This window comes from Hippopotamus amphibius, chromosome 4, assembly GCF_030028045.1.
Source record: "Hippopotamus amphibius kiboko isolate mHipAmp2 chromosome 4, mHipAmp2.hap2, whole genome shotgun sequence".
Classification (NCBI taxonomy): domain Eukaryota; kingdom Metazoa; phylum Chordata; class Mammalia; order Artiodactyla; family Hippopotamidae; genus Hippopotamus; species Hippopotamus amphibius.
In genome coordinates this window covers 130,720,668-130,746,280 of record NC_080189.1, presented here as the reverse complement: position 1 = coordinate 130,746,280, position 25,613 = coordinate 130,720,668, and the positions used below count along the sequence as shown (strand labels likewise).

The 25,613-nt window shown below is 40.9% G+C and overlaps 1 protein-coding gene across 1 annotated transcript in view; it reads left to right on the top strand.

Moving 5' to 3' along the window:
- Positions 1–25,613, top strand: part of CUBN (cubilin) — a 275,207-nt gene that overhangs the window by 186,437 nt on the left and 63,157 nt on the right. Inside the window, exons 44-55 of the mRNA XM_057731754.1 lie at positions 1,531–1,705; positions 2,913–3,091; positions 4,245–4,454; positions 5,120–5,260; positions 5,972–6,153; positions 11,877–12,048; positions 13,110–13,316; positions 15,448–15,597; positions 17,404–17,525; positions 18,072–18,297; positions 20,692–20,879; positions 24,970–25,126. Coding sequence (XP_057587737.1) covers positions 1,531–1,705; positions 2,913–3,091; positions 4,245–4,454; positions 5,120–5,260; positions 5,972–6,153; positions 11,877–12,048; positions 13,110–13,316; positions 15,448–15,597; positions 17,404–17,525; positions 18,072–18,297; positions 20,692–20,879; positions 24,970–25,126 — 2,109 coding nt within the window. The remainder of the gene's footprint in view (positions 1–1,530; positions 1,706–2,912; positions 3,092–4,244; positions 4,455–5,119; positions 5,261–5,971; positions 6,154–11,876; positions 12,049–13,109; positions 13,317–15,447; positions 15,598–17,403; positions 17,526–18,071; positions 18,298–20,691; positions 20,880–24,969; positions 25,127–25,613) is intronic.

Below are 25,613 nucleotides of genomic sequence, written 5' to 3'. Positions count from 1 at the left end.
AATAAGGGAGGGTAGAGACATAGATGAATTTGTTAAGGATGGTAGTTAGGGTGAAAAGGTGAGGGGGTTCTCGTCTGACTCTCCTACTTTCTAAAAGAGCGTGCTGAGATGAGAGAGGGAATGGGGAGAATGAAGGCTCTGGGCGCAGAGCTGGGTTTCAGATGGCTGTCGTCGTCTACACAATAAAACGGGAGGATGGCGGGGCAGTGTTGAGAGTGGAGAACGCGCATTTGTTGTGGCATCAGTTTCCATGAATGGTTTGAATGGAACACAGCCATTGAATTGGGAAGGAGCATCTGAAGGAAAGACCAGGATTGAGGGAGTTTAAGGCAGTCAGAGGAACTTGCAGCTGAGGGTTTCAGAGATGAAGGAGTTCTAGGTGGTGTCACAATTCAGGATGTGACCATAAGTGGTTGAATGACGGTGGAAACAAATGTCAGTAGAACTGAGCAGATCTGGTATCTATGAGGCTAAGTTATTGAACAGGTTAACTTCATTGGTATTGTAAGTACCCAGATGTTCTTGCTTGGTTTGTTTGCTGAGGTTGCCAAAAAAAAAAGAGAGAGAAAAGAAAGAAAAAAAAACGTTTATAGATAAAAGGAAAGTATTTTTATGTAACACTTTGGTCTTTATAAAAAAGTGTTAAAATCTCATTTATCTTCTCAAAACCACTGGTTCATAAAAATCTCTCATGCCATTCATCTCTCACTCTTCAAATGCACCTAAATCCCTAAGAAACGTAAGGAGTGAATGCCCACAGAGTTGTGCAAATGTATATCTGCTTAGTCTTTTTTTTTTTTTAGCTCTTTATTGGAATATAATTGCTTTACACTGTTGTGCCAGTTTTTGCTGTACACCAAAGTGAATCAGCTGTATTTATACATATATCCCCATATCTCCTCCCTCCTGCGACTCCCTCCCACCCTCCCTATCCCAGCCCTCTAAGTCATCACCCATCATCGAGTTGATCTCCCTGTGTTATGCAGCAGCTTCCCACTAGCTATCTATTTTACATTTGGTAGTATATATATGTCAATGCTACTCTCTCACTTCATTCCAGCTTCCCCTTCACCCCACCCCCCAACCCTGTGTCCTCAAGTCTATTCTCTACATCTGCATCTTTATTCTTGCTCTGCTTAGTCTTTTAAACATCAGTCTATCGACATGAACAGTCAGGGAGCAGTTCGAAGTGCTTGTGCTTTTACATGCTTATCAAAGTGGTGGGTATATAGTTATGCTTCCATGATGTGCTACTGCACGCACCGTGCCGTAATCATTTGGTTGGCTGTAAGAAGGAGTGAAATTTCTGCTGAGAATATATGGTTTCGTGAATTAAAAAGTAACACATGTGGTAGCTCCCTTGATAGCAAATTCAGAATGTATTTGCTTAAAAAGAAAAGGAGGATAATTCCAGATGAAAGGAAATTGAGATTGGAAATACAGATAAAGAGACTTTTAAAAATGAAGGTGGCAGTTGCCTGTGTCCTTTTTCTCCAGACTGTGGGCTGACTTAACTGTGTTTCCCGACAGCCTGTGGGGGCAACATTTACATCCATGATGTGGACTCTGCTGGATACGTAACCTCCCCCAACCACCCCGACAGTTATCCGCAGCATGCTGACTGCATTTGGCTTATAGCTGCTCCTCCCGGGAAGCTCATAAGGCTGCAGTTTGAAGGTCAATTCAATATCGAAGTAACACCCAAGTAGGTCACCTCCGTTTAATTTTCCTCCTACCCAGAGTTAGTATTTTTTTAGCTGTCATGTCTCAGAACAGTTTCCTGCTTCTGGGCTCAACAACATATCCTGCAAAGGAAATCTAGGGACGGGGAAGGGAAACGCTTAACACCTGGAGCCTGAAAACCTTGCTGCTGGCCACTGTCCCGTCAGCCGAGCAGATGAGGTAAACAGACACTGTCCCTCCTGACCCTGTGCACATCCTCCAGAGACACGGGGGACGGCTGTCTGAGATTTATGTTATCCGTTCTTCCTCCCGCAGGAAAAATAGAGCGTCTCTGGTAGAAGAGTATTTATACAGCCAGCCTCATGCTCATTGTCATAAATGATAAAATATCTGCTTAACAAATGGAAATTGGTGACACCAGAGGTCACCAGTGTCAGAAACAGGACTAAAGCAAGGACAGTACAATTTCCCAATCTCTGTTTAATAAGAATCTTTAAAGATTACAAACCAGAGAATTTGTCTCACTGTGTTGAACACAAATGGAATAACTACATAGACTGAAAAAAATCTGTATTTTTCTCTTTGTTTCACAAACAAGTGTGTATACTTCTGCATGAATACATGTGGGGTGCAAAGCTTAGGTATGAGAGCTTTTGCTTACAAGTTCTGGACTCCTGATACAGTGCCACTGTCCCCTCACTGAGCATTAATTAGCTGGTTAACTTTCTCAAGAAATATTGGGTAAATACTTGTCCTCCTCTTGTGTGGACACAGAAAATTCCAGCTAAGATTCTCCATTAGCCCAGGTTACAGAGCTATCAAGGGAGAGTTCACCTTTCACATTTCACGTCATGGGAAATGTGTCGTAACGTCATATGAAACAAAACACTTGGGTTTTGAAATTCCTAGGGGTTGATTTGAGAATGAGTTTTACCTTTCTAAGACTAAAAGAATATGGAAGGCGAGTAAATATTCTTCAGTGTGGTACATGTAAAACCTGTCTTTCTGAGCTGCAAACTGGAGTCTATTAACGTTCGGGAAAACATACAGCATTTTGAAATGACACATCACTCACGCTGACTCTGTCACAGTGTCTACATTATGTTGTGTACATAGTGCTACAGGAATGATGATTTAATAATGCCCTTGGAGGAAGTGACGTCTTTATTATCAAAATATGTCAAAGCCATTGACTTTGCCAATTAAACAGAATTTTCTTTCCACTTTAGCTGTACATCCGATTACCTTGAGTTGCGAGACGGTGCTGATTCAAATGGGCCAGTACTTTCCAAGTTTTGTGGAACATCTCTGCCCGCCAGTCAGTTGTCCTCGGGAGAGGTGATGTATTTGAGATTCCGGTCTGACAACAGCCCCACTCATGTAGGATTCAAGGCCAAGTATTCTATAGGTAACAATGTTTTTACATTCATTAAGAAAGTAGTGACAGAATAATTGCATTTAAACTTTTTAAATGATCATACCAGTTTTAAAGAAGCCTTTCTCTCTGCCTAAAATAACTGTTTAGTTATTTTAATGATAGAAATAGGTAAGGAATGTGAATGTTTAAAAACAGTCATTTATCAATTTTAATTTTTCCTTTAATTTCCATCTTAAAACACTCTTTTTAGCAAACTTGAATACTTCGTATTTTTCTCTAACTTGTTAGTGAAAAACATATCCAGTTAAATTTTTATTTCTTCCTCTTGTCATGAAATATGTATAATAATTACTTTCAATAGTAATCAAATAACTATTTTTAGAACAGTAACTTTGATCTCCTTAATGTGAATAGATAATCGAGATGTTTTTTCCCCTAAATCTCTAGCGCCAAGTCATTCACTGAGTGTTTTGATTCCCTTACTTTAAAAATGAGTAATAAACATATATGCTGAAGATTCACTACATTATGATCACAATTATATAGAATTTCGTATCTGGTGGGTCTGAACACTAACCAAACATATTTTATACAGCCAAAACTTGAAAAGCCTAGTTGTAACAAGATTTAACCTACACCATAGGTTGTTTAGCCTGAGGCAAATTGTATGTAATTCAATCTCTCACATCCAGCTGATAAGAAATAATTGGATAGTAATTTTCAAGGCCCTGAGATACCCATTACTGCAGTAACACGTTTATTTGATAAACTAGAAATGGCAGGCATGACTAATCAACCACAGCCTTGTTTTAAGCGGAGCTTGGACTCAGTCTACAGAATCACTAACACAGGGTACTAGGCAGCCCTATCAATCTATCGGTTAGTTCTGGAATGAAACCTACTTGCAGCTAATAGCTTTTACATAGTGTCCCAAGAGAATTCACGAGACATTACAGAATATGCCATTCCACAGTCTTTCTGTCTTCCCTTTCCCATTATTACATTGGACTTGTGGTATCATTTCTCTGTACATCAAGAGCAGATTTCATGTAATAGGAGAAGCACAGACTAAACCTTCTCAATATTTTTAAAACTTCAGTTCATATTCACCTAAAATCTTTTAAATGTGTTGGTTAAATTAGAAAAAGAAAACCTGTCACAGAATAGTGCTCTTTTTCTGCAGCCCAGTGTGGGGGAAGAGTGACAGGGCAAAGTGGAGTCATTGAAAGCAATGGGTACCCAACACTTCCGTACACAGACAACTTGTTCTGTGAGTGGCATCTCCAGGGACCCTCGGGACATTATCTCATCATCCACTTTGAAGACTTTAACCTTCAGGATTCATCTGGCTGTGAACGAGACTTTGTGGAGATCTGGGAAAACCACACGTCTGGTCAGTGAAATATGTCTGCTGTCTTTTGGCGGGGAGGTGGGGTGTCTATTTTCACAGGTCACTCATCCAGTCTCTGAAATTTCCTCACTTCCAAGAAAGGCAGGACAGTCTTTTTTTTGTGGAGAAGGGCAGATCAGTGGGCTCTGGACAGTGCCTGCTTTTCTCCCTCGATTCTTACCCATGGAACAGTGGTGCCCAAAGCCAGGTGTCATTATATAGCTTCTCCTGGGACCACACTGAGAGAGCACTGCATGCGGAAGGCATCCTCTTCCAGGGAGACCCTCCAGGGCCACACCCAGGTACTTGAGGGGCATCCTGTAAGGTAAGGAAAGCAGAGGGTGACATACCCTGGAAATACTATGAGACGGACGCTTGTCACTCTGTCTCCTTGGATTGTTTCACTGACCTAGTGAGCAAGCCTTCCTCATTGAGCTGATGCCCTGGGCTCTGGTTGCTTGCTGTTTTTGTTACATTTCTTCATATACTTGAATATATTGATTTTATTCATGTTTGACCTGCTTCTCTTGCCAGAGGTTACCGTTTCCTCCTGGGCAGGGTCTTATCTATTATTGTTTTTTCCTTCGTATGTACAGAATATCTCAGGTAGAGGTTAAATGAAATCAATCACGTGGACATATACATACTTAATTCTTTGACTCTCACAGGTAATCTTTTGGGCAGATACTGTGGAAACACCATTCCTGACAGCATAGACACTTCTGGCAATGTCGCTTTGGTCAGGTTTGTCACAGACGGCTCTCTCACTGCCTCGGGATTCAGACTACGGTTTGACTCCAGCGTGGAAGGTGAGTAGTTAGTTGACTCATTAAAAAAAAAACATATGTATATATAATTATATAAAATAATATGTTAATATATTATAATATATATTAATATATCATTGAGCAGCTATATGGATAGACACTCCGCTTAGGCACTGGTATTACAATAACTAAACAAAGACATCATGACCCTTGTCTTCTTGAACCTTAGTAGTTTACTGGAGAGTCAGACATTAATTACAGTCACACCAATAAACGAAAAATCACAACTGCAATCAATGCTGCAAAGCAAAGGAGCTACTGCTGTGCAGGGTGGGAGGAGGTGAGAGCCGCACCGCATTCCTCATCCTAAGAAAGCCAGTCCTGTTCGGGCTCCTGTCCCTCAGAATCTGCATTCCAAATTCCCTGACAAGCTCAGCGGAAATAAAGATCTTGTCTTGAAAACCTTGGATGCTTACTTTAGCCTTCCAATTTTCCAGACTCTCATGATCACTGCACCTACTGGTCTCTCCTGTTTCTTGGACCGTGATGTCAAAAGGCTGCCACTCAACTATCATCGTGGAAGTAGAGATTAAATATTACATATCAGAGCTAGTCTCTGCGTACATGCAGTGATAAATAAGAGGAATGATTTCGTCTAGTGGGGCGAAAAAAACGCTTCACTTTTGAGAACATTCCTTGTAGGATTAGATCAGAAGATGTTTTTTGTTTTTCTTTTCTTTTATTCCCCTTCAGTGTGTGGCGGGGATCTCCAGGGCCCTGCTGGAACATTCACTTCTCCCAACTACCTGAACCCAAACCCTCATGGCTGGAGGTGTGAGTGGAGAATCACTGTGCAGGAAGGAAGGCAGGTCACCCTCACTTTTGACAACCTGAGGCTGGAGGCCCGTCCATTCTGCGGCAGCGAGCACGTGACAGTAAGTGTCCCCCGCCGTCAGAGATGTTACAGCCCATTGTCTAAGGAGTTTACTGACCCATAAATCACAGTCAGAAAGCTAGGTCAGGAGTATTCCCCTCTGTGCAACTGCGTCTCACACCCATTCTAAGTGTTTTGGATAGAACAAAGTCACAATAAATGCTTGCCATAATATTTATAAAAGCTGTTTTAAGAGACTATTAGTGTTCTCAACCTATATCAGGGTCTTAACATAGAATACATTTTAAAGCAAATGATGATTACACATGGAGAACTGGGGTACACAGAGAAAAGTTAAGCCTCTGGTAGCACACAGCTGACTGGGGCCAGAGTCCCAGAACAAGGAGCTGTGCGGTCCTGCGTAATTACTGTTTTCTGCTGGACGTACCCAGTGACTCCTCTGGAACACCGTGGCTGCCTATCCTCTGGGTTGCCAAGCTCATGCTTTGAGGTTATACCCTCAGCATGTCTCAGCTTCCCTTAGCAAAAGACAGTAAATGAAATCCCTGAGGATTTCTGTGGAATGACAGATATATGCATATACACTGTATTAACCATAGATGAATAGTAGTATATTTCTCTACCCAACTTGCCCTTTCTCTAGTCTTTGTTATTTCAGTAAATAACTGTTCCAAACGTCTGGTTGCTCATATCCAAAGCCTTGATGTCTGTTTTGGAGTCCTTTCTCTCATACCGTATACCACATCCCTCAGCGGGTCCGCTGGGCCGCATCTTCACAAGTGATCCAGAATCTAACTACTTCTCACTACTTCCACTGCCACCACCATCACCACTCACTCACATTTATTTTAAGAACCTCCATCTGGCCTCTACTTCCACCCTTGTGTCTCTGCATCTCAGCATAGCAGCCAGTGTGGTGGGTTTAAACCTACATCAGACCATGCTGCTTTCCTTGAAAATGCTCTAATGGCCTCTCATCTCACTCGGAGGGAAATCCCAAATCTTCACAGTGGCCCAGCTGGCCTTGCATTCTCTTCTGCCCCTTCCTCCTTGTACCCGTGTGTCTTACCTCAAACTCCCCTCCTCTTTTGCTCACGAGCATCCGGCCCCACGGGTCTCCTTTCTGTCCCTTGACTGTGCTGAGATTCGCCTACAACCCACTTCCCGAGTCCTGTTGCCTTTGTCTGGAATGCTCCTCCCCGGGTGGGTGCCTGGTTCACTCCCTCAGTCCATGTAGCGCTCTGCTCAAATGGCTTGATCCGAGAAGCCTTTCCTAAGTGCCTATATTAAATAGACCCCACCCTGCCCTGCTGTGGCCCTTTCCCTGTGTTACTGGTTTCACAGCACTTCACACCAGCTGATGGTCCACGTATTTATCTGTCTGTCTGTGTACGGTCTGCCCCCCCCACTAGAATGTAAGCTCCGCCTACAGGGACACACACTGAGCTTCACTGCTGCTAACCCCCAGTGCCTGGCACGTGACAGACACAGTGAGTGTTGAATGAATCAATAGTTGAAAGACTATGGTCACCCCTTTCAAAAACAAACCGCTTTTGTTTTCAGTTTCATTGTCTCCTGCTGGATAGTGAATTTCAAACATAGGAAACATCTCTGTATGTTACTCTCTCTTTGAATTGCCCTAAAATGAGCATATTCAAGCTTCAAATTTTGCTTCCTCGCTCTAATATCTGAAGGACTGAAATATTGTCTTTTATGAGATATTGACAATTACAGAGCCCACTGTGTTTTCTTTTATTTGGAAGCCAGGAAATTTGGGATCTAAGCTTGCTTATTTTAAAGGAACATTTTTTCCTACTGTTGAATGAATAACACAGAGAGACAGGAATAAAGTAGAAAAAAAAATTAAGCACTGTATCATATTTTGAAGCATTTTCTTATCTTTTCTTGCCAATGAGTAATATTATGTAGCTGTAATTAGGTGACAGAAATTTATTTGTATACTAATTTTCAACAATTTTTTTCATTATAAACACAGTGGATGTTATTGAATGGTATTTGGAGAGTTGAGAAAATAAAAAATATAAAAATATTTGGAGTTCTACATAGCCATTACTAAAATTTTGATGTATATGCTAACGGTTTTTTTTTTCTTCCTTTGAGATCATATTGAAATATAATCATTAGGAATCCTACCAGCAGAATATTCACATGCCCTACAGGAAAAGTCATACTTCCGGAACTCAAACAATAAAATCAAATTTACACCATCAACCACAAATTCTGAATCATGTCTTCTCCTTTCCCCATCTCTGAATCATATTGGATTGGCCCAAAATTCATTCAGTTCATGAATACGTTGTTCAGTGAAGTTCTTAGTGAGAATGAAAAATGAGTCTTTTATTTTTACTTAAAACCAAGCGAAATTTTTGGCCAGCCCAGAGGATGTCAAAGACACCCACTTTTCAACTCCTTCTGTTACTTCTTTTCGTATTTACGTCATTATTTCAAAATAATATTCCTATGCTGCTACTTCTTTATTTTTTCTGTCCTAGACATTATCTATCCACATCCAACTGTGAAAGATCAGGATTTAGCTGTCTTCAAAAACCACCCCACCATCATCACAAATGCACGTGGGCGTACGCACAGTCCACTTATACCCTCAATGACCTCCCCAAATACTCCTATCACAGATTTTGTTTAAATTGTTATTCAAGGTTTACATTAATATGATTATGAGAACATCACTCCCACTTAAACTAAGTAGTGTATATTTGCTTTTGATTTTCCAAATAATAATAACTATGTTCTTTTTACACTTTCATGGTTTCCCTTGGCTTTCCGTGTATCTATCACTAATTCTTCCACACACTTTCCACTCCAAGTGTACGTCCTTACCTTATACAATAAAACACATCTATCGGTTCCATCCATTTTCCTTATCAATATCTTCCTTGAGCTTTTGCCCATCAGCTGCAGGTGTGATTCCTGCTGCTATGTCCAGATTTCCCTGCATCATCAGATTTGCAAGTCCCTTCATTCCTCTCCTGGGCTGAATACCTGGCTTTATGATATGAACATTTCCCGTTCTTGGTTAATTTCCTCTTTTGGGTGAAGCATGTGCTCTGTGGCTCCCGAAGGATGTGGGCATGGGTGATAAAGATTTTGAGGACATGTATACTAATAATTATCCTTATTTTATCCTCATTCTTGGAATATCTTTTATGTATATTAAAAAATCATATATATTCTGGGAATTCCCTGGCAGTCCACTGGTTAGGACTCTACACTTCCACTGCAGGGGACACAGATTTGATCCCTGGTTGGGGAACTAAGATCCCGCAAGCTGTGAGGCCCAGCCAAAAAAAAAAAAAAATCATGTATTTTCAATATATTCACATACATATATGAATATATTAATCATAATTTTGAAGCTTTGTGTTGCTTCTTTGGGGGTCAATTTCCTTCAAGTTCCCATTTCCTAGTATATTGGTCTCTGCCTTTTACGTTGGATGTTTCCTTAAATGTCCAATGACCCTTGACTGTTCATTCCTGTTTGAGAATGAAGTACTAAAAAGCGATGGGAAGCATGACTGGGACTGTCAACCTGTGGGCTTCAAGGCAGGTGACCAAGGTGGGGACTTGACCATTGAATTGGGGGAAACCACAAATGTCATATTACAGGTCAGTCCTCCCGGGGAGGTTCAAACATCAAATAATCACTTTCAGAATAAATTTCTGAATCTTTAATACAATGTCCACAGTTTTTTCTCTGAAATATATTTTTATGGGTTCCATGCTTGCTTTTTTCCTCTTCATTTTGCTCCAAAGAAGGGGATGTAGCTTGTCCTTTGCTTACCCTTTATTTGCTTGAGAACTTGGCTGAAAGGAAGCAAGGAAAGGAGGGAGAGAGGGAGGGAGGGAAGATGAAAGGAAGGAAGGAAGAAAAGAACAAAGGAAGGGAGGGAGGGAGGGAAAGAAGAAGGGAGGGACTCCTCCTAAGATCTGCAGGTTGCCTGAGGGCAGCTTTGAGTGCACCGCTTCTAGACGAATACCTCATCCAGCGAGTTGAGCATCCAGTTCCCCCAAACCCAGCTGCCTATCTCACCCTGTGCCCAGATGAAGAGGAAAAGCCACGCCATCCCGTGTGCACTACGATGAGACGTGTGCTTGCTTTTACTCCTGCTTTTAGCACGTTTTAGAGCTTGTCCTGAATCTCATATACCTACTTCTTACCCCGCTGTTTTCAGAGAGTTATGGTTTCTGAGTACAAACAGGAGTAGAGGAAGAACGTGGAGACAGCACCCTTGTTGCTTCTAAAAGCAGGAGTTCACGTGATAAATGGACGCGTCACAGTTTTTCGTCATGGTGATTCTAAGCTCGGGGCAGACATTGGGGAAGGGATAAAGGCCATCGGTCATGGTTTTGCACATATGCCATTAGCCTTTTAGTTGTAAGTAATCTGTTTCGATTCTGGCAATGTGTTGCCCATTCCTATTTTTAGAATTATTGAAATACTTGTCACTGTCTGTTTCATTATCCTTTACTTCCTGGTTTGAAATCGGAGGCATAATTTGAGTCGCGATTTGATTATTACCAGCTCTCTGAACTTTGGCAATTTGCATAATCGTTCTGAATTCTAGAGTCTTAATGTGGAAAACCACATTAATACTACATGTCTGAGAGGTTGTTTTGCTAATTGGATAAGGTAATCCAAGGGGGTTATTAGCAGAGTCTGGCATTTTGCTTGTGCTCAGTAAACGATAGGAAGCGCTGTGTCTGGTCCTACGAGCCAGACACTTTAAACCAGAAGCCCTCGAAGAGCTGAATTTAATGATCAATTATAGTAAACAAAAAAAGTGTACCGCTTTTGTAATGGAATCCATTATCCTTCTCTTAGTGTCATATTCTGCCTCATCATCTCTAATTGTAAGCCATTCAAATCCTTTTTAAAAACAGGACTGTCACTCACTCAATCAGTTACTGTCTAGTTACTCATGGATCTTTCTGGAGCTGTGCTAAAATATTCTCTTGGTTTGGTAAAGAAGTGGAATAATATTTTGCCAATTACCATAACTATGTGTATAACTGGAGTTGTTGTTTAGGATTTTGGAGTCCACAATACTCTATTTTTAAAAATTCAAACTGGTAAGAAAATTGAAGCTTTGAATGCATAAGTAATTAAGAAAGAACTATTATATTGAGATTGAGATTGAGTTTTAAAATTACTTGCATGGGAGGGAGGTCCAAGAAGGAGGGGATATATGTATACATACAGATGATTCACTTTGCTGTGCAGCAGAAACTCACGCAACATTGTAAAGCAATTATATTCCAATAAAAAAGGCATTTAAAAATATATGAGCTCTTCTATACTTCAGATCATCAGAGACTAATGTTTAAGCCCTCTTTCCAAATATCAAAGGTCCTGATGCATTGTTAAGAAAAACTGTGCTCCAGGGAACTCTGTGAACTAAGATGTGAGCATGTTGGGATAGCTGCTTTACAATTGTGAGCACAGTTTCCAGTTGCAAAGAGCACAACAGTTTCTTACTTGTCACCACATGGCAGGAGGGCATGACTGCAATACTCCATTTTCGTACAGTGACCCTGAGGCCACAGAATGTGCTCTGGATAGCGTGGTGGCTTGTGGCACTGGGCTAAGTGCCCACATTGTTAAGTAATTCATTTTAGCACAGAGGTTCCTCAGGAGGAAGTGTGTCTGGGCTAGGAACATAACCTCCTAGGAAATACTCAGTCAGATGGACTGTGTCTAAAGGTTAAACTATTTTTTTCCAACAGGTTTTTAATGGCATCAGAAGTAACTCACCCCAGCTAGAGAAACTGTGTAGTAGCCTGAATGTCAGCAATGAGATCAAATCTTCTGGCAATACAATGATGGTTGTATATGTCACTGATGGGTCCAGGCCATATGGAGGCTTCTCTGCCTCCTACACATCCAGTGAAGATGCAGGTAATAGAGGATGTTACAAATACACCTGTTATCATCTGCGCTGCAGGTGCTCCACAGCTGCTGCCAACAGCAGTGGAGTCATCCACGTTCCCTTCAGAGATCAGCGTTACACCTCAGATCTTCCACAAAAGACAAACATAACCAGATAGAAAACCCAGCCAAAAACCCCCCAAAACAGAAGACAAAAACCTCTAGTTTTGGAAAGAAACTGCTGTTGTGAATGAGAAAATTTTAAAAATGCTGTTAGAAGAGCTTCTAGCTCAATTCCATGCAATGTCGCCATTACGGTTGGCTTCCAGTTCCACAGCTCTTGGTCAGTTCTCTGTCCTGGGAGAGGACAGCTTCCTCTTGGAAGGCCACTTACTCCCAGAGAGTAGCTGATGCAATTGAAGACAGACAGATTGTATTGTTTCCTCGTCATCCATCCATCCATATACAGATTTCCAGCACACATATACAATATAGAGCATTTAACGTTAAGCAAGATATGGCCTTTCTATTCTAAATATTCTCCTACTGTCTGGATTGGTATTATTATCTAAGAGTGGAACTGAGTGTTTTTTAATAATACGTTTAAGTTATTTCATTGATAGAAGGAGCATTCATTCTGTGTTAAAAGGAGCAAATTCATTGGAATGCCAATGTTATTATCTGTTTTATCCAATTAAATTCTCAGGTCAAGTGGAGGATTGCCAGTCAGAAGCCGTTGAGACCACCATTGTATTTAGATATTGCTCTAAATTAAATATTAATGAACAATAGGCTCACATTGGGAGATATTGGCACATAGCCAAACCCCACCCACCTAATCTACACCTTCAGGGAAATAAAGAAGCTGCTTGTTTTTGTACATCTTTCTTTCCAAACCCAGACAAACAACTTCTGTAGTCGACATGAGGAGCCAGTCCTCCACCTACAACCCTGACTTCATCTAGAGAAACCAGTCAAAGCAATAAAAAAGCTGCTGTGGTTGTTGTAGTTATTTTTTTCTGTCTTGTTTGTATCTTCTGCTATGACATGAATCTGACAACTACGTTCTCTCTTGCCTTCTGTTTTCTTAGCGTGCGGCGGGTTCCTTACAAATTCCCCTGCAGGAAACTTTACTTCTCCTGGCTATGATGGAGTGAGTAATTACTCAAGAAACCTCAACTGCGAATGGACTCTCAGCAATCCAAACCAGGGAAACTCCTCCATTTACATTCATTTTGAGGATTTTTACCTGGAAAGTCACCAAGACTGTCAATTTGATGTCCTTGAGTTCCGAGTGGGTGAGTCCAATCAGGGAACACGTCCTGCCATCCATCTGCAGCCTTCTTCTTATGGGAGGCCACCAACAATGAAAGGAGATAAAGGGCTATAATGTGTGTATGTAAGATCCAGAAGAACGTGGCTTCTGTTCAGACAAAGCCATCACGCTGCGGGGACAACATGCCCTGTAAACAGGGAATGAGATGAGTCAGTGTTTACAACCAGACCCTCTGTCTCAGTTGACATCAGATTTACCCAGCAGAGATTCCAGTTTGTCTTTGCTCTCTAAATGAGTTCAGGTGGTCCCTTCAACTCTCATCTACTCAAGACTTCTTTCTTCAGAGACTAGAACGTAGCATGGTCAGAATGTGCTAGTGGTTTCCTGAATTTACAAGATTCACAGAAGAGGCCAGGGAATTCTCCTTAGGCCTTAGAATTCTAAAGAAGCTTGGCAGTGCATTAGGTGAAGTAGCACTTGGAAGCTGGTTAGGAAATTATTCCCGAAGCAGTCAAGTTTGTGTTCATAATAGAAATGGATTGAACTATACTTGGTAAGCTATAATTCTCTTAATAATGTTAAAAATCTGCATTCATGGGTGATAAATCCATTTTAGTTCTTTCCTATAGTGAAAGCATAAGTTATCTATTGAATTCTCCCCAGTGTTACATTGACACTCTTTTCCCCATAAAGAGAAAAAAAAAAAAGGAAGAAGAAAAGTAACATTATAGATCACCTATGCTATCCAAGGCTCACATCTATTGAATTCTCCCCAGTGTTACATTGACACTCTTTTCCCCACAAAGAGAAAAAACAAAAAAGAGGAAGAAAAGTAACATTATAGATCACCTATGCTACCCAAGGCTCACTGAGTCCCATGTTATTGCAAAGTGCATAGAAAAGGAGGCTGATATACACTACCAAATGTAAAATAGCTAGTGGGAAGCTGCTGCATAACACAGGGAAATCAACTCGATGATTGGTGATGACCTAGAAGGGTGGGAGAGGGCAGGTGGGAGGGAGTCCTGGGAGGGAGGGGATGTGGGGATATATGTATAAATATAGTTGATTCGCTTTGTTGTACAGCAGAAACTGGCACAACAGTGTAAAGCAATTATACTTCGATAAAGAGCTTAAAAAAAAAAGAAAAGAAAAGGAGTCTGAAAGCTAATGCAGTTAGCTGGTGGCCATGTACTGGGGCAACTATAGAGATTGATGCAGGCTTTGGGAACATGGAGGGCAGAATTTTCAAGAACGAGAATTTAATAAAGTTTGTGGTCACAGACCAACCACCTCAGTAGAAGAATCACCTGGGTTCTCGGAGGTAGATGAACCTAGAAAAGGCTTATGAGGGAAATGGAAGTTGTAGCTAGAGAATGTTCTCCATGGGATTCTGATAAACCCTTACCTCCCGCCCCCCGTTCAAAACCACTGGCTTATAGAATCAAGCAGAACAGCTATCTATCAAATTTCATTCAGCTAAATGCAATCTTCTCTCAATTCCCTCATTTTAGAGACTGTTACAATACTATAGTTTGGTGACTTCTAAGATCAGTGATGTCGTCTGACAGACTTAACAGGGAGGAGATAAGTGTGAGCAGTAAACGTTAATCAAATTACTGTGAAAATAATATTCATAAAATACTCAACTCCAAATCTGACAGTTCTTGGCTTGAGTATGGAATATCCCATTCATTTTAGTTGATTAAATACAGTGAAGAAATCATTAAAATTTTAGGTAATTATCACTTTCATCTTGCTGATGTATTTTGTCATTATTGGTATTGTATTTTTTACTCCTTAAAGAAAAAGCACAGCCAAAGGTTTCTTTTTTTAAGTTTTCTAACAGTTGTATCTCTGTTTAGATATGCTAAATAATAATTATGAAAACATGAATTGGAACAAAATGGCACCTACGTTACAGAAAGAGGCCCACACCAAAATAAGCATTCTTTTTCACCCTGTTGGAGGCACTCTTTCCTTTGTAGTTGGGAAAGATAGAACGGAGATTTGTGAAAGGTCTGCTACTAAACCAGAATTTAAATGTGCATCAGTGAATAGCTTGAAATTTTTTTTATTGGTTCCTACTGAATTCATTGGATATATGTTTCAAAAAATGTATAAATAGTGACACGGTGTGTTATTCTGCTCAGATAATGCTGATGGGCTTCTGATATGGAGACTTTGTGGAGACTCAGTGCCTAGAATGCCATTGGTTATACCTTATCCTCAGGTATGGGCACACTTTGTCACAAATGAACGTGTAGAACACGTTGGATTCCATGCACAGTATTCCTTTACAGGTAAGACCTATGATAAACTCTCCAACTCTGGCAATAAAATAATATGCAAAATTTTAAATGGTATTTTCCATAAAGATCTCACATATATTGTTAGATTTATTTCCAGGTTTATTTATTGGTTTTGTTGGTAATGTCAATGAGACATTTTTAATTATACTTTCTAGCTTGTTGTTGCCTATATCTAGGAATTTTTAAATTTTAATTCATTGATCTTTAGCCCACAGATCTTGCTTACTCTTATTAGTTTTAGTATTTTGTCTATAAATTACCTCTGGTTATTCTGTGTAAATAATCATATCTTCTCCAAATCGATAGCAACTTTTCTCTTTCAATCCCAATTCTTGATTTCTTTTTCTTGTCTCATTTCACTAGCTAAGGCCACCATAATAATGTCAAACGCAAGGGATGATAGCATCTTGTTTCTGACCTTAATGTGAATGCCTATACCATTTCATTATTAAATATACTGGTTTCTCTTGGGTTTTCAAGAAATACTCCTTATCACATTAAAGGGAGTCTCTTCAATTCATGGTGCACAAAAAGTTGGGGTTTTGGGGGGGTTTTGTTTGTTTTTTAACTGTCAGATTTTGGCAAATGGTTTTTCTGCATCTATTGAAATGATCCTATTTTTTCCTACTTTAATGTGTTTTTTCATTTCTGGGATAGACCCTACTTCGCCATGATGTGTATTTTGGACATATTACTGAACATAATTTACTAATGTTTTATGCTGGATTTGCATCTGTGACATTGGTTTCATACCTGAAAATTCAGCCCAAGACAGAAGTACTCCTCGACAGTACTCCTCCTTACTGCTTCTCTGGGCCGTTAGAGTTTTTCTAGTCCATTTCACTAACATGGCAGTCTTTTTAGATTCCCAACTTTATGTAAAAGCCCTTGCTTTTGTGGAGGTCCAAGACCATATGTTCTCTTTTTGCCTAATCATCAAACCTCAGACCACAACTCCTGGGGCCACATCTTGATTCTATATCGTCTTAGATTGACAGTCCCAGTTCGAGATACCCCTTGGAATTTGAGTCCATTTATTATTTATAGTTCTTGGAGATCTCCTTTCTTTCCATTAAGTTTGGCTATGAATCAAATATATTTTGTTTGTAATTTTATCTAACATTTTTTTTGGTGTTATAACCAGGTGGTTGGTTGGAGAAAGGAGTGAGATTGATTATCTGTTCAGTCAACCATGTTGCCAGCTGGTTTTTCTTTATTAGATTGAAAGAAAAGAGTCAGACTTCAGGAAGCAGTATTATTTGTGTGGAATATCAGAGCATATACCGTGCTTTAGAAATGTATCCATGTTTCAGCTTGCAATACTTAGTACAGTGTGCACTTTGATAGCTGACTACAATGCATGTGCCTATTGTCAAATGATAAAGTCTTTCGTTATGGTACTGATCTATTCTTCAAGCTTACATTTATTTTCATGGGCCTGGTTTTTTTTAAGAAAAGCAATGTTCTTTACTTTGTCCCCAGTGAATTCACTGTCAGTTCTATGCTTATCTAATTAGTCTTCATTTATTGTTCAGATGATCTTCCTTCCCCTTTGTATCAAACCTGAACCTGCCTTCACTATGCGATTCCATTTGATTTACACTACATGGGACTCTGTTTACTTCTAATCTTCCATCCAGCTTTACTTTGCTTTCATCCAGTTTTGTCTATTTATTCATTTATTGTCCTTTTTTAAAATCATAAAGTACTATGGCTATAAGTAGTATCCACTTTGGCTTTACAGATTTTGGTGGGTTTTTTCCTCTTTTATTTAGAAGTTTACAAATCTGATTTCAGACTGTGGTGGAATACAGATAGGTGAGAGTGGAGTGATCTCAAGCCCCAACTATCCAGCTTCTTACGACAGCTTGACCCACTGTTCTTGGTTGTTGGAAGCCCCACAAGGCCACACCATCACTGTGAGTTCTGATGAGTGGGTGAAATACTTCTGAAACTATACAACAAAGGTACCATGTCCCCCGTGGAGACAGAGTGCTTTTAATAATCAAGTGGTTAGAACAGGCTTTGATCCAGGTCATCTTCTCTGTAAAATTCTCTGATTAGAGTATATACATTGGCATCGACAAGTTTACAGTTCATGAAGAATGAAATATCATTCGTTCTTTTTCGAGCACAGGAGCAGCTGTCTATAGGAGACAGTTCCCCACCCAGAAGAGAGATGACTTCATGTTTTTGATATGAGCTGCCGTCGCAGCCCAGGGGACTGAGGATGACCCTAATGGCTCCCGTTCTGGGAGAAATATCCCTTCTCGAAATTTCCAAGAGAAACTTCAACAAGAAAAAAAGAGAAGAGGGAAAGGGAGAATGAAATAAGAAACATGAATACAGAATCATATAAATAAAAACAAAATAAAAGGATGTATAAGGACTTCAGTCTAACTCTACGTAGTTAGGCTCACTTACACCTCAGAGTGTTTCCTCATTTCTTCTCTTTCCTCCTGCAGCTGACATTCAGTGATTTTGACATTGAAGCCCATGCAACCTGTGCTTGGGACTCTGTCACAGTCCGGAATGGTGGTTCTCCCGGATCGCCCATCATAGGACACTACTGTGGAAGTGCAAACCCCAGGACAATCCAGTCAGGCTCCAACCAGCTGGTGGTGATTTTTAACACGGACCATTCAGTGCAAAACGGTGGATTTTATGCTACATGGAGGACAGAGACTTTAGGTAAAAGAAAGAAACATTCTCTGCACTTACTATCTTTTATCATCAATGTATTTTTAAAGTTTAATAACTAATCCAACAAGTATGCATTCTGTACCTACTCTCTGTCAGACTCAACTCTAAGTGCTTACACATGTCATCTCATGTAGCAGCCCTGTAAGGAAGACACAATATCAGTCCACATTTTCTCCACTTGCATGGGTGGAAACAGGATCAATGGGTTGATAATTTGTGCAGGTCATGTAGCCGATAATCAGTAGAGTCAAGACTTGAATAAAAACAGCAGGGTCCAGAAACTTTTATCTTAATATTGGGTTGGCCAAAAAGTTCATTCCAGTTTTTCCGTAAGATGTTTTGGCCAACCCAATACTTCACCGTGCTGCCTGCGTAGGCAAAAGGCCAAGGCACAACTAGGGAATCACGAGCGATAGAAAATATGTGTTGGAATCACAAGTAGTTTAAAATATTTGGAGCTTGGAGGCAGAATGCTGAGTGGTGAGCTGAGGGCAGGAAAATAAGCAGTCCACATCCTGGAGAGCTCGGCTTCTATAATAGTATATGGGGAGCTATCTGAAGAGTTTTGAGCAGCATAGTGACAAGATAACGATTTGTGATTCAGAATGGACTGCTCTGTATGGGGCAAAACATAATAGATTTGATGTCAAATGATTACTTGTTGTACCTGCAAGCTATGAACTTCATGGAAATTCCCAGAAAACGTAAGACTTGCATTGGACACTTTTGTCAGGATCTCTTCATGGCCTTGCAGCATCACACAGGGCAATGATTTCTGGAAGAGTCCGCATGATTGGGAAGCTCTTTGTGGACTGAGTCAAACTGTCCATCAGTAAACCACTGGTTGCTGTTGAAGTCAGAGGGGAGTTTGAAATGAACCACTGGTTTTCCAACTTCATTGTAAGCGCATGGTTTTTTTCTTTAGTCATCTCTTAAGAACATATTTTAGTATTACAAAATAATTCTAGATTTTTCTTTCTTTCAGTCCCTGTAATTTATTTTTTATCCATCGGTGTTTCAATATGAATGAACCAGGTTGCTTAATGGAAGATTTTCCCCTCTCAAAATCATTTTCTGGATGTTAGAGTAAGATTACAAATGAGTGTAGACGGGTATTCTCATGTGTTAGTGGCCATAAAATACAAAGGTTGAGATTGTTGGCCCACAAATACTACATAGCCTCAAGGTGGGTAAAAATTATTTTTCTTGTTTGAAGACAGGGTAGAAGGCTATCCTCCTTATGGCCAAGATTAATGGGCTCCGGTGAGTTCAGTGTATGTGTACCCAAACAGTAACAGCCGAAGCTTCCTGTGGCTTCAGCAATCTTCCATTTGCTGAGTCCTTATTGTGGACCTGCCCTGAGGGTCAAAGACTCATACATAAAGAACGATGCACTGAAATCTCACTTTTATCTATTTTTTTAATATTCATTGTTTATACATCTTTATTGGAGTATAATTGCTTTGCGATGTTGTGTTAGTTTCTGCTGTATAACAGTGAGTCAGCTATATGTATACATATATCCCCATATCCCCTCCCTCTTGAGCCTCCCTCCCACCCTCACTATCCCACCCCTCTAGGTCGTCACTAAGGACTGAGCTTATCTCCCTGTGTTATGCAGCAGCTTCCCACTAGCTATCTGTTTTACCTTTGGTAGTATATATATGTCAATGCTACTCTCTCACTAAGTCCCAGCCTCCCCATCCCTGCTGTGTTCTCTAGTCTATTCTCTACATCTGTGTCTTTATTTCTGCTCTGCCACTAGGTTCATCAGTACCATTTCGCTAGATTCCATATATATGCGTTAGCATATGGTATTTGTTTCTCTCTTTCTGACTTACTTCATTCTGTATGACAGTCTCTAGGTCCATCCACCTCACTACAAATAACTCAATTTCATTCCTTTTTATGGCTGAGTAATATTCTGTTGTATATATGTGCCACATCTTCCTTATCCATTCATCTGTTGATAGACATTTAGGTTGCTTTCATGTCCTGGCTATTGTAAACAGTGCTGCAATGAGCATTTGGGTACATGTATCTTTTTAAATTATGGTTTTCTAAGGGTTGTATGCCCAGGAGTGGGATTGCTGAATCATATGGTAGTTCTATTTTTAGTTTTTTAAGGGACCCCTATACTGTTCTCCATAGCGGCTGCATCAATTTACATTCCCACCAACAGTGCAGGAGTGTTCCCTTTTCTCCACACCCTCTCCAGCATTTATTGTTCCTAGAGCTTTTGATGATGGCCATTCTGACCAGTGTGAGGTGATACCTCACTGATAAATCTCACTTTCAGAAATGTCTCCTCCAGAAGTCTTCAGTTACCAAAATCGTTATTTTCATTTCAAGGTAATGACTTTTTCCATGACAATGTTGCAGGCTGTGGTGGAATACTTCATGCAGACCACGGTAGGATCAGATCCCCTCACTGGCCTCAGAATTTTCCCGAAAACAGCAGGTGCTCCTGGACAGTGGTTACGCACCAAAGTAAACACTTGGAGCTCAGCTTTGATAACAACTTCCTCATCCCCAGTGGGGACGGACAGTGTCGGAACAGCTTTGTGAAGGTCAGTGCGCTTGTGTATTTAATTGGAACCAAGCTGGTTTCAAGAACTAAACGTTTAGACTAGAAGTGATTCATTGCCTCTCACAGTAGGAAAAGAACGATTTTGCCGCTTGGATTTCTTGAATGAAAAAGTGAGAAACCTCAACCACTAGGAGTTAAAATTTGAACCACAACACACTTTGCCCTGTAACTTTCATTTGCTAATGCATAAGCAAAGACAATTTAGGAGATTTTCTGGCCGTATTCAATCCTCATGGGCATTAATGGTTCTTCCTTTGTACAGAAACTGAAGAGAGAAGGGCAGATTTTTTTTTTTTAATGTCTTTCTTTCTTCTTGTTTTCTCTCTCTCTTTCTATTCTTTCTTTTTTTTTCCTAATAGACCCTCAAGGACAAAATGAATCAAAGTCGCAGTGAAAGGCAACATTTAGAGTATCCTATACAAATGACAGAAGGCTCGACACACACTAGTGCCAGCCTTTGCCTTGAGCCTTAAGCACCCCCAAGCTGACCAGACCATGAGGGACCCATCTATGTAAAATGATGGCTGTGGGGCCATCAGTAAGACTCTCTTCCTCTCAAGCTGTAAATACTGCACATGCGGTACTGACATCCCTATTCATTACTTATGACTGTGGTGACTGTATTACATATTCACACCATCTGTGCTTTTGCATCTTATGTGTTCTATCTCTAAGAGGATATACACCTATTAGTGGAAAGAACATTGGCCTGGACTCCACATCTCTTGTGTTTACCACCTGCATGTTCCTCTATGAACCAATTAAACATTTGGGCTTTAAGTTACTCAACTATAAAATGAAAAGAATAATTCCTACTTTGGGAGGACTGTTTTAAGCATTAAAGGTAATATGATATAATAACATAAATAACACTCAGTGCTTGAACTATAAACCACCTAATGAGTAAGAAGTGGCAAAAGATATGAACAGATATTTCACCAAAGAGGATATTTGGGTGGTGAATAAACTTATGAAAAGATGTACACCATCACTAGACCTTAGGAAAAATGAGAATTAAAACCACAAAGAGAAATTGCCACTCACCTGTCAGAATGCCTAGAATAAAAAACGCTGACAACACCAAATTCTGCCAAGCTTGCAGAAACGCTGTGGCACTTATTCATCGCCAGTGGGAATGTAAAACAGCACAGCCACTCTGAAAAATATTTTGGCATTTTCTTATAAAACTAAACATGCACTTACCATAAGATCCAGCAATTGCACTCTTGGGCATTTCTCCCAGAGTAATGCAAACTATGTCTACACAGGGACCTGTACACAAATGTTCATAGCAGCTTTATGGGCAACAGACAAAAACTGGAATCAGTGCAAATGCCCTTCACCAGGTGAATGGTTCAGTGGACTCCGGTACATCCATACTGCGGAGTACGAGTCCTCAATAAAAATAAACTTTTGACAGGCTAACAATTTGAACAAATCACCAGGGAATTACACCCAGTGAAAAAAGCCAAGCCCCAAAGGTTACCTGTTCCATTTACATAATATTTTTGCAATGACAGCGCTTAGAAATGGAGGACAGACTAACAGAGGTTAGCAAGATGCAGGTGTGGGAGTGAGTCGTGTGTGGTTATAAAGGGCAGCTCTGTGGAGCCTTGGCATCGGGCCTGTTCAGGGTCTTGCATGTGGTGGGGTATACACTTGCATGTAGCGGAATATACTGGGTTGGCCAAAACGTTCGTTTGGGTTTTTTCCCGAAAGCTCTTATGAACGAACGTTTCGGCCAGCCCAATACACACAAAAGTGCATGAACACAAGTGACCCTGAGAAATCAAGTAAATTGCTTGAGTGATATCCCCTGAAGCTGGGCTGCACTGTACAAACCTTGAGAAAAGTCAGACAGTTTTTGACAGTTTTGTAACATTTTGTAAGTCCAATACCATTTTTAAATGAGTTCTAGGTCCTAGAGCCAATGACATGAGGTCTCAGCTGGCAGGCAGCAGTGAATACTGAACAACTCTTTACCATTCTTATCTCTATAACACCCGTGTTCTTGGGCCAAAAGGTAGAGATGTCAGATCCATAATTAATGACTTCAGAAGAGGGTAAGCCTTTGAGGATTCTTGAGGTTCTTTATTAAGGAACTTGAGATTCTTTCTTAAAAGTTTTACTTTTATCACTTTGCCTTTTTAGTGATGTTTGTAAAACTAGCATATGCAGATTTCTCTCTCAGTAAGTCATGTTTGTAATGTTACAGAATGTGGATAGAAAACTTCTGTATACTGTTTCCCTGCATAGTTCAAGGCAGGGGGTCAGGGGGTGTAAAGGGGATGTTAGGGAAAATAGGGGGTGTGCATTTCTCTCCTGGCACTTTTTTTCATCTTAGGTATTCAGCAGAATATCTTTGCTTTTGTTTTCAGTAGCTCCAGCCCCAGGCGCCTCCCATATCTCATAAATGGCAAATGTAATTTGACTTCAGTAAGATGATTAACAGCTGGATATGCAGTGTGTGAAAATCAATTGAAATGATATGACTTAAAGAGCTGATTTTAAACCAGTGCTCCGCATCGGAGCTACCTCACACCTCTTCCTGTGGGCTGACTTGCTAATAGACATGTTTGTGATGGCTTGATGTGTTACTGCTTTGTTTGAGGAATATTCCTGAAAGTGACATGTTCAGAATGAGTAATTCAACGTGATGGGAATGTTGAATAATCAAGTAAGACTAATCCAAACCCAATTACCTTCTTCTTCTTCTTGGGGCAGGTAATTCTTAGTTGAGGGTTGGGGAGGGGCATCATAGGATGCTTAGCAGCGTCCCTTGTCCCTACCCACTACACGCCACCCCCCACACCAAATGTGACCATCAGAAATGCCCCCAGACATCACCAAATGCCCGCAGGAAGGGCAGAATTGCTCCTGGTTGAGACTGGCTGGTTAAACAAGTTGAACCAATAATGTGCACGTATTACCTAATATCAATATTTTCCTTGAGTGATTCAACACTGTAGATACCGTGATCTCTTGCTTGAACTACCACACACCCTCCTGGCTGGTCTCCCGGCATCCTCTCTTTTCCTCCTTTTCTCATTGAGCCTTAAGCCTCCTGGTAGCTCCTTGCCACCTTCAGGACGTGGCCCGGATCCCTGATCCTGGGGCTCGGACTCTGCAGCCCCGGCTCACTCCTGACTCAGTTTTCACTCTGTTTGAACTAGACCTGCTCCTTCCTGCCCCTGGGGCTTCTTCAGACAGACTCACCTCTCCGGAAGTCAGGCAAAGCCCCTTCCTAGACACGCACCAGCTCCACGATAGCTCCTTTCACCGTTTGCATTTAAACGTGTGGTTCTGTGATTAATGTCCTTCCCTAGGCTAGTTTAGGATTGGTTTGATCAGAATTGGAATTTTGATATTCACAGTTTATTCCCCAGCAACTATTTTTCAAATGAGCATATCATCATTTGCCTCTTATAAAGGGGCCAGACCGGTTAAATGACGGCCAGGGTCTACCTGGGAGTCGGTGACCCGGTCTTTAGTGAACTGTACAGAAAGACTGAATCTCATCCTTTCTTCAAAATGAACCTTAAAATTCAACACTGCCAGGAAGCCTTCCATGATTTATCCCAGTTCATACTAATTACATATAGACCTGAAATTCATATCCACTTTCTTCATGCTCTACAAATGTATTCATTTCCATGGGCTTCTTGCTCAATAAATCTTCTCTACTTGCAACCCACAACTTTTGAGCAACTCAGGACAAATTGTAAACCCCACAGTAGCACACGCACTGCTCTGTCTCACTTGGTATCCAGTAAGTTGAGCTAGATCAGATCAACTAGGAGAAGGCAAGAGGAAACTGGGTAGTGATTGAGGGTTTTTTTAAAAATCGCTGCCTAAACACAGTCTCCTTGAAAGAGTCATGAATGGGTTATACTATAAAAAAGCAGTTTTTAGAAATGGTTCTCAAAAGAAAATGTTGCAGATTTGTGTGTTTTATTTACTATTATGTTTCGTCTATATACACTTGAGTGCTGTTATTTTCCAGCCTGAGCACATTTAAGTATTGACAGGGGAAAGCCTGGAGCACTAAGTCATGTTTCTGGCTCTGCTAGGTGTGGGCGGGCACTCAGGAGGCTGACCAGGCCCTGTTAGCCACGAGCTGTGGGAACATGGTCCCGGGTCCCATCACCACGCCCAGAAATACCTTCACTGTCGTGTTCCAGTCGCAGGAGGCCCCGGCGCAGGGCTTCTCTGCATCCTTCGTAAGCCGTAAGTAGCACTGAAAACCAAACCAAGGGGTCCATGAAAGGGTGTGGCTGCCACAGGCAGGCTTGGGGAGAAGGGGGTCTGCTCCAGGGTTGGCTGGAACTATGGGAAAGAGGCTGGTGGATCACCTAATCCTGAGTGCACCCTTCCTTCCAAATCAGCAAGAATGGAACTGAATCTCACCATAGCTCAGTAGAGAAATGATGTAGAAAGGCTGAATGCCACTCGCTAATGTCTGAAATTAACCCTAAAATCCACAGTGGGGCAGGAATTGGGCAGAAGCCCAGGAGGTGGTAATTAGTAGGCAATCAGTGTGCCCGGCCCATAGAGCTTACCTGCCTGCATGGAACTCACCTGGGGCTGTAAAAGCATGGGCCTCGCCCCAAGCCTATCTGAATTCAGAGCTTCCCTGGCTAGGGACTTACATGCTTCAGTTCTCACCCAGATGATTTTCGTGCTCAGTCCACCTTGGGGACCACTTTGTTCAGGT